Below are 8748 nucleotides of genomic sequence, written 5' to 3'. Positions count from 1 at the left end.
GTTTGATTTTTTTTATTTCCTATATATATTAATAATTTCGATTCGGTTCGATTTTTTATTTTTTTTATGAAAATAATCGAACCGAACCGATTAATTAAAACTATTAAAATTATAAATCGAATCAAACCGAATCGATTGAATTTTAAAATCAAACCGATTGAATTAAATTCAATCGATTTGGTTCGATTCAATTTTTCAATTTAAACCGAAAACTGCTCTCCCCTAGAGAGAACCGTAGGAGAGCTCTCTCTATATATATCTCTCTCATCTAATTTTTTTCTCTCTCAATTAGTAAAAAAAAAAAACAAGAGAGAACGGAGGAATTGGATAAAAAAATTTAAGAGACAGAGGGAGTGAGGTAGAGAGAAATGGAGAGAAACGCATAAGAAAAGAGATAATAATAGAGTGGTTATCCCATGCCTTTCTCCTCTCTCTCCTTCTTCCTCTCACTTTGTCGCCCTCTCTCCCACCCTATCTCCTATGCCCCTCTCTCACTCTTTCCTTAGTTTTCATATTATTTCAAACTTCGCTAACATACCATTTCGCTACCATATCAACATATTATATCAATATTATATTGTATATTGTGCTACATCAGCATGTCATGTTAATGTTAGGTCATACACGATGCTATATAAATATGCAATATTAATAATATTTAACACCGTTAATAAAATAAAATATTAAAAATATTAAAATTTATATTTTTAATTACAACAAAATAAAATATAAATCCTTAATCCTAAAAGTGTTAAGAAAAAAAAATATAACATCATTAAATAAAAAAATTTCCTTCAAAAAATATATAAAATTATTTAAAAAAAAAGTTTATCATTTTCTAGAATTAATGCCTAGAAAATTTTAAAGCTCTGTTCTAACCTAAGCTGTATTAAAAAAAATTGTGAGAATAAATTGGGTAATTTATATCCAAAAATATCAATTCTACGCGTAATAATAACAACAGGATCTTCGATTGTTGCTTGGTATCATCAGCGGGAGCAAGAGAATGGACAGAGAGGATGTGGTAATGGCTGCTACAGATAACGAAGAAGCAGCACCGGTGATTTCTATACGCCTCTCTCTCCTGTTTCCTCCATTCTTTGTTGGATCCTTCTTGGTTTAATATTCAATGGCAAATTTTTCCCTTTAATGAATTTACATAAATCCTTTCTGGGTTTCGATTTATATTGAAATCCCTAATCTGGGTACTTTCAATTTTGTCTCCTTAATCGATTTCAGGAGCTGGATGACATGAAGAAGCGGTTGAAGGAGATGGAGGATGAAGCTGCTGCTCTGCGGGAGATGCAGGCCAAAGTCGAGAAGGAGATGAGTTCTACACAAGGTACCCTTTTTACGTGTTTATATATATATATATATATATATATATATATATATATATATATATATATATAATTGGTGTATATATGCAAATTTTGTGTGGGCAGTAACGTATTGGACGCTTACAATCATTGTTTCAAAGCATCGTATTTCAACATTTCTTCTTGTTCTTTTGTTGGTTGCGAAATTGTATAACATATGGAGCTGAATGTGCTCCCAGCGATTCTTCATTTTACATTTCTGGGTAAATGTGAATCTATATGTACCTGTGTATGTATATATGCATTGTACTCATAATCATAGATACTTTATATCTGGTGAAATTCCTCTCTCTCTCTCTCTCTCTCTCTCTCTCTCTCGCTTTGGAGGAGAGGGCAATTGGCTTTTTGTACACTTTAGCGGTCTAATGAACGTAAATGAAGTTATTATGTAAAAGATTTGTGTCATGATTAATAGCTTCATTAGTTGTATAAGTTTTCAGTTGAGGCATTTTTGTCCTGCAATTTATGGCTAGTTAGTCCTAGGTTAGAGTTTGGCCAGGTTTGATGGGTTTATAGAGGATGGTAGAAGAATGGATTGTTCTCCATGTCGTCATGTGGTTATAGAATATAGATAAACTTATTATTTGACCTTGGATGTGAATTTTGTACAGTTTGAATGGTAGACGTTAGTTTCTGCTCCACATATGATCGTGACTTTTGAACAAGATTTTTTCTTTGGTTGTCATGGGAATTAGGATGCTCAAACTTAAGTGCCAATGTAATGCAAGCGTGCTTAAAGCTCATATTTAAACATAAGAATACATATCTTATATTTGTCAGTTGATCTTTGACTATCATAGCAGAGATATTGAAATTTAACACATTCGCAATTTTGAAAAGATTTACATAGAAATGAGAATGTTTGTAGATCTTAAAGACAATAAACATTCAAGAAAAACTGCAAATTTGCATTTCCACTGTTATCTAGCAGATCCTCTGGTGGCTTTAGTGGTAATTAACAAACTACATTGGTGATTTCTGACCAAGCACTTTCATCAACTAACATTTTTATTCTGTTTATTTAGCTATGCCTCTGTGACCGATTAATAATGCTGCAAAAAAAAATGTCATTAAACTGTGTTGATGAGGATGTCAATGATCTTTTCAGAAATTCCTTTCATTAGTGATTGTTTTATGCTTATATATGTTAGTTTAAACGAGGTAAACTAGCTTAGTGACTGTAATGATTATCATTTATTGCTTCATGCCTTCCTCCCTTGCTGCTGCCTTATTCATTTTTATGTGCAACTAGATCCTGCGGCTGCTACATCTCAAGCTAGTAGAGAGGAAGTGGATTCGCGATCAGTGTTTATTGGCAATGTGAGGTCTCTTTTCCTTTTTAACTTTGTGGTTTGCATTCAAAACTTGAAATGTAAAGGCATACCTCCGCTTGATAACCAAATAGTAGTTAACCCTTGATGGAGGTGGATGTATGCAAGTTCTTGTAAATTAGTTCTCATTAGGTGCATTGTATGCATCTTCTTTAACTTTTGCATGTGCCTTTTACTCATTGAAAATGACAGGTTTAAATTCATTCATTGTCTTGTTTAAATTAAAAGTTGTAGTATTAATCACTGTCTGATTATTATTAGCGTGCTTGATTGACTTATATTCTGTAAAATAGTACAGAAGATGAGGGTGCAATATATGGCATACAGAATTTGATTGTTCCCAATGCAAAACATGCATTTCAGTTTCAGCATTCATTATCTTGTTTGGCATTTTAACTAGGGGGTATTCCTTCTGTGATTTTGAACTTCTTTCTTGTGATGCTAAGGAAGGCCCATGAATTGAAGGAATTAATGCTCTGCTGTATCGTAAATTATATAGCATCTCTATGCAAGTATAATTCATCAGTTGAGCTTAAAATATGGAGGAAAGGCCTGGTGGCCTGGTGGAGTGATGAATGATAAAATTGATGGCCCTCCTGCTTACTCCAAATTGTCTGTTTGTTATCTTCCCTACTGCTTACTCCAAACTCCCTACCCAAAGAAAGGGTGGAATTCTTCAACTTTATATTGGGGTGGGACAGTTACTTTATCTATTAGTAATCTGTGAGCTTTAAGGGATGGATTTCATTTGTCTTTCTTGGATGCATAAGAATGCGAAGAAAGAGACAGAGAGAGAAAATGAACCTTAGGAATCAGGTCAGGGTTTAGTTGTATCACTGAAATATTTAATGTAAAACTGTGTGCGACTGTGCACAGTTTGTATTGAAGGGAGAAATTATGAAGAAAAAGGTGAAAGAGAAAGATGAAGGCACTGAGCCTCTACTCGCTGTATTCATTCCTATAAGTGGAATGTGGAAATTCTCATAATTTTCCCAAGCCCTTTTTCATGTTTTTGTTGTATTAGAGATAAGTTGTGAAGCTATCAAATATTTTGTTTTGAAAAGTCAAAAGTCCCAAAAAACAAAGGTGTGCAATTAAATGAGTAATAGGGAGTCTGTTGCGTGAGGACTCTGGAGTAATCAATTATGAGTGGACGGATGATGGAATAAATAGTATGCAAAGACATAAAACTCATCATTTTTGCTTATACTATGTTCTAGCAAACTTTTTTATTGTCATAAATAAGAAACAAGGCAGTCTCTGGTTATGGCTGTCCACTGGGGCTTCATCCTGGGTGGGTGTGCACCTGGACCAGGTTATGAACTGGTCTTTCCTGAATTAATTATTTTGCTTGATCCAAAAGGATTTGTGGAAGTCAGCAGCAGTTTTTAATATTAGCTTTTTCTTGCATATATCAGCTGACTTTGTTCATTCAAATTTGAATTTTATTGACAAATTGAAGATTCTGTGTCTGCAGTTAGATGGATTCAGCTGCTAACCCCACCTTGGGAGGGTCTGAATGTTGTGATCTTTGTGCTTTCAGCTTAATATTGAAATTCAAAATGCATTTGATAATATAAAATACAACTGGTTTGAGCGATGTGCTAGATTCCCAAGTCCTTTTTCGCCCTCCCCTTTTCTAGTTTTGAGTGAAGATGTTTACTTCTTGTTCTAGCAATTCAGCATTTTCTGTATTACTGCTTCTTGTGGGCTTGACATTTTAATATGCGCGGGTTGTTCTCAGCTTTAAAATCCTCCTTTGACTTTCTTCTTTGACTACAATCGCAGGTCAGGCTTCATTCTTCAAGTTTCTGATTAACTAGTTCTGAGATTGGGTCAAAGTGTTTATGATATTAATACCTGGGCTAGTAAAAAAGTGCACATGATAATGTGGCAGAGAAAGTGATAAGAATGAAATTTTGGGAAAAGAAATTTTGAAGGCTTTTGAAACCAATAATTTGAAAAAAGAAAGAAAGAAAGAAAATGAAAAGAAAAGAAAGTAAAGAAGGGAGGTGATAAATGCCAAAATCTTTCTGAGTTATAATAACAGAAAAAAAGAAGAAGAGAATCAACGGAGCTATAGGTTAGGATTAAAGAGTGTTGGTTGAGTTAATTTGAATGAGTTCTTGAGCCAGGATGGACACAGGAAAAGATGTGGTTCAAGATTCCTGAGCCTAGACTCAATCAGGTATGAGTAGCATGCAGGAAGGGTGAAGACTAGCTATGTACAAAGTACAAGCCCACAGAGCTACTTGTCATGGAGGTTAATGCTCAAGGAATGAGTAGGCATTTTACTCCTTATGGTGAGAGGTCTTTGATCTCCTTACTTCTCGGTTGGGATAGATAGGGATCTCTGATTTCTTTCCAGCTATTGTTATTTCTTTCCTTTCATAAATGGATAAGTAACTAAACAAAAACATTTCAAGAACCGAGTCAATAAAGAAATGTAAGCAAACTAATCACTGGTAGCCTGATGTATAACAAAAATGAACAAGTAATTGGCATCTCAAGTTAGTGTGTTTCAACCTTGTTTTGTCCAATGTCTTTGTACATCATTAATTGATGTGGTAGCAGTCGGTGATGCTATTTCCTCAGTTTTTTACTCACAATGCTATTTCCTTTGTGATATGAACTGCTAATATTGGAATATAACAGCAGTGTGGTTGCGGCGATGAGAATAGCTACATATTCTCATGAACTTTGACTGATAGTCAAACTAGCTGCTTGCACTAGTGAACAAGGAATAGGCTGCTTTCATGATTTAATCATTAGCTATTTATTGGATTTATAATTGTTCGTCTCTCACTTGTTGGCCCTCACCTTGGTTGTAGGTGGACTATTCATGCACCCCTGAAGAAGTGCAGCAGCACTTCCAATCATGTGGGACGATAAATAGGATCACTATTCGTACTGACAAGTATGGGCAGCCAAAGGGTTACGCATATGTGGAATTCTTTGAGACAGAGGCTGTTCAAGAGGCTCTCCTTCTGAATGAAACTGAATTGCGTGGCCGCCAATTGAAGGTAAAGCAATTCATTTTTTAGGTAATTAGTCTTATAAACCGAGCAACAAATCTTGAAACTAGAGGATGGAAAGTGTGTATTATGGCAAATCCCAGACATTTTTTAGTAATTTACCCCAACCTCAATGGCCAGGTTTTCATTCTTTTTATTGCATTTCTCTGCTTTCAACCTCAGACGATTTCTTAAAAAACAAATGTGTCATTTTTTTGTGTTTTGCTAGGTGACTGCTAAAAGGACCAATATACCAGGGATGAAGCAGTTCCGTCCTCGTCGACCCAACCCTTACATGGGGCTTCCACCCAGGGCCTCACATATGCCTCCTTATTTCTACTCTCCTTATGGATATGGGTATGCTTATCTATATATATAGTGCCTTAAAAAATTTTTTGTGAATGTGCTAAGATACTCTCATTTCGTCTCTCTTTGATTGATGTGCTTTTAGCAAATTTCCATAATACTGCAGGAAGGTTCCAAGATACAGAATGCCTATGCGTTACAGCCCCTATGGCTGAATCCAGATAGACAGATCCAGCAAAATTATTAGTTTCTCTTTTGTTATCATGGATCATAATGTTTTGGGTAAATCAATGAGCAAAGGCGAAGTTTTGCCCCTTGTATTAGTGTGGTGGCATGTGTGAGAATTAAGCAGACAAAACAACTTATGATTTCGACAGACAATGCTTTCTATAACATATTCTTGCTTGAGCTTAAGTTTGAAAGTTTCCTTCACTGCTGTATGTTGATTATTGTATCAAGGCATAGGCGCCCGTTCCGGTTTTTGGTACCGTTGGTTTTGATCGTGAAGACTGGGAATCTTGGCACAATGCTGTATTTGTTGCTGTGAAAACAGAGCACTAGCATGATAAAACCGTATGATAAGTTTAAATGCTTGCAATATCGCCTTATCCATCTTCTAACACCCTGATTCTAGGAAGTATCGTCCTGAGAATTTGGCAAGCCTACCAAGTTCTTGCACTGGCAGTGTGTGGAAGTGGGAGGCTCATGCACTAGCACGTTTCAGAGCTTAACAGGACCAACACAAGGCTTCAGAAGATTAGACCATAGACTGCATGAATTTTATTTTTAATTTCTTTTTACAATCATTACTTGAGCATGAAAAAAAATATCTCAAATTGTGCGATGGCTTCTGCTTCCAAAGGAAGATTCACGAGCATATTCACGAGAAATAATGGATGGTCTTATTCTTATCCTCAAGCCATGATTGCTGATGGGCCAGATGGTCCCCACCATTTCATGATGCTATGCACCTCTGACCTTCCCATTTCACTAAACTAAAGCAAGCGGTGATGGTCTCCCCGCCCCCAGCACAACACAAATCCTCCATTGCCTAATCTCATTCTCAACTTTTTAATTATTTTTTATTAATTTTTTACCCATTTCCTTTTTGGTAATTTCACTTTACACGTCACGCAAAGCGACAAGCCATCGAGCGTACACAGTACAAGTTCAAAACAACATAAAAAAAAAAACCCAAAAAGATACTATATTCCACATCCTTCCCACCCTCCCACCATCAGACCTCCCCCATATATCTACATTACACCGCACAGATTTCCGCCACGTTTACACCTACTGCCAGGTGTCTTCATCACACAAGCGTTTTGCATGCACTTGTTTGCGGGTCCCACATGGCCGGTAACAGGTACTTGCGTCCATTGACACCGTGGGCGTTGTAGCTTGCCCCCGTGGCCTTGTCCACCAATAGCCGACCCGGATATCCCGGGTAAGACCCCGACCCAAATATACCCGTGCAAGCGGATACGGCCTCGAGAGGGGCAGTGGGTGGGCCTTGAAAGTAACCGCTATTAAAAGGATTGGTGACGGTGTTCGCTAAGAGAGTAGCCAAGTTTATGATCATACCGTCAACTCCAACGTCTCCGTTAGGCGCCACCAACGGTGGAGTCTGTGGGCCATAAATAGGCTGGTGGAAAGGCCAGGCGCATTGACCTGGACATTGAGTCTCCGAGTTTCCAACCCAGATGTAGGTACCCCGAGCCGGCCCGCGAGAAGACCCGTGAGTGCCGCACCTGCTCATGCAAAATCCATCAACAGCGACGTCCTTCGCCGTCAAAACAACGTTAATGGAATCGATCGCGAAGTTTGTTTTCGAGGCCAAAGCAAGTAAATGCGTAGTCTTAAGGACTTTTCCAAGAGTGTACTCTTCGTGTAGGATTTGACGACCAACTCTAAGAGAGCAAGAACCACCACGGTACTTCTCGGTGGTCTTCCACCAAAAGGCGGCGGAGGGAAGTGGCGCTCTGTTGGAGTTCAAAGAGGTGATGAAATCAACGATTATGGAGCGTTGAATAGGAGTAAACTTTCCGTACCAGACTAAATTAACGGTGACGTTTCCCTTTAAGAGAACACCGTTGTGGTACTTGAGCACCAGGGGTTGCTCTTGAACTAAAGCAGCAATCAGAGGGTGGATAAAACAGAAGAGAAGAATGGCAGAATGGTAAATAGAAGCCATGGATAAGAGCAGTCAGAGGAAGAAGTGAAAGAGAGATCTGGAGAGATGAAGGAGAAAATGGGTGAGCGAGGTATTTATATGGAGAGAAGAGTAAAGCGGGACAGCTGTTAAGCGACCGTGTCAACGTCAAGAAAGGCCAGGTGGAAGAAGGTGATTGGGTAGCAAGTTGTAGAAGGAGTTCTTGCCAGGCTGTGAGGTTCTTGAGAGTTGACGTGGTGGTCTATACACGCAAATAAAGGGGTTTGGGGGTTTTGATCGTGATATTAGGGTTCAGACTCATTGCATTTGCATGGAAACAAGATGTTGATGTGAGTGATCAGCGTGCATATGACTCTGTGCCTGTAGCGTGTTTCTGATTTTTTTTACCTTTTTTTTTTTAATTATTATTTAATTCATTTAATTTTAAAAAACTAATTATTTAATTTTTTTATTTTAAAATTATTTAATTTTATATTTTTGTACATCTGTCTTTTTTAAATAAATTTTTTTATAAATCAATAAATTTAAAAAAATTAATTTATAAT

The 8748-nt window shown here is 37.3% G+C and overlaps 2 protein-coding genes across 3 annotated transcripts; one reads left to right on the top strand and one right to left on the bottom strand.

The window, feature by feature from the left end:
• Window positions 1–836: 836 nt before the first annotated feature.
• LOC110646764 (polyadenylate-binding protein 2) lies at window positions 837–6444 on the top strand. Of its 2 annotated transcripts, XM_021800308.2 has the most exons (6): window positions 837–1060; window positions 1240–1342; window positions 2632–2699; window positions 5542–5733; window positions 5954–6081; window positions 6197–6444. In XM_021800308.2, exons 1-6 carry the CDS (start codon window positions 1007–1009, stop codon window positions 6243–6245), a joined length of 594 nt encoding a protein of 197 aa, XP_021656000.2. In that variant the 5' UTR covers window positions 837–1006; the 3' UTR covers window positions 6246–6444. The 2 variants fall into 2 exon arrangements, with proteins under 2 accessions (XP_021656000.2, XP_058007214.1); XM_058151231.1 differs by lacking the exons at window positions 837–1060; window positions 1240–1342 and adding an exon at window positions 4504–5013 and having other exon boundaries at window positions 2632–2704.
• Window positions 6445–7077: 633 nt separating this feature from the next.
• Window positions 7078–8224, bottom strand: LOC110646763 (protein EXORDIUM-like 2). The gene has a single exon (XM_021800307.2). The coding sequence runs from the start codon at window positions 8222–8224 to the stop codon at window positions 7343–7345; it is 882 nt and encodes a 293-aa protein (XP_021655999.2). The 3' UTR covers window positions 7078–7342.
• Between the last annotated feature and the right edge of the window lie 524 nt (window positions 8225–8748).

Source organism: Hevea brasiliensis, chromosome 8, assembly GCF_030052815.1.
Source record: "Hevea brasiliensis isolate MT/VB/25A 57/8 chromosome 8, ASM3005281v1, whole genome shotgun sequence".
NCBI classification, from domain to species: domain Eukaryota; kingdom Viridiplantae; phylum Streptophyta; class Magnoliopsida; order Malpighiales; family Euphorbiaceae; genus Hevea; species Hevea brasiliensis.
The sequence above is the reverse complement of the archived record's forward strand: the minus strand, read 5'-3'. Positions and strand labels throughout refer to the sequence as shown.

What these genes read in the sequence shown, in the direction of transcription:
- LOC110646763 (XM_021800307.2), bottom strand. Translation starts at nt 8,224, where the DNA reads ATGGCTTCTATTTACCATTCTGCCATTCTTCTCTTCTGTTTTATCCAC.
- LOC110646764 (XM_021800308.2), top strand. Translation starts at nt 1,007, where the DNA reads ATGGACAGAGAGGATGTGGTAATGGCTGCTACAGATAACGAAGAAGCA. An exon ending in GATCAGTGTTTATTGGCAAT is followed by an intron (nt 2,700 to 5,541) that starts GTGAGGTCTCTT and finishes CCTTGGTTGTAG; the next exon opens with GTGGACTATTCATGCACCCC. An exon ending in TACTCTCCTTATGGATATGG is followed by an intron (nt 6,082 to 6,196) that starts GTATGCTTATCT and finishes ATAATACTGCAG; the next exon opens with GAAGGTTCCAAGATACAGAA.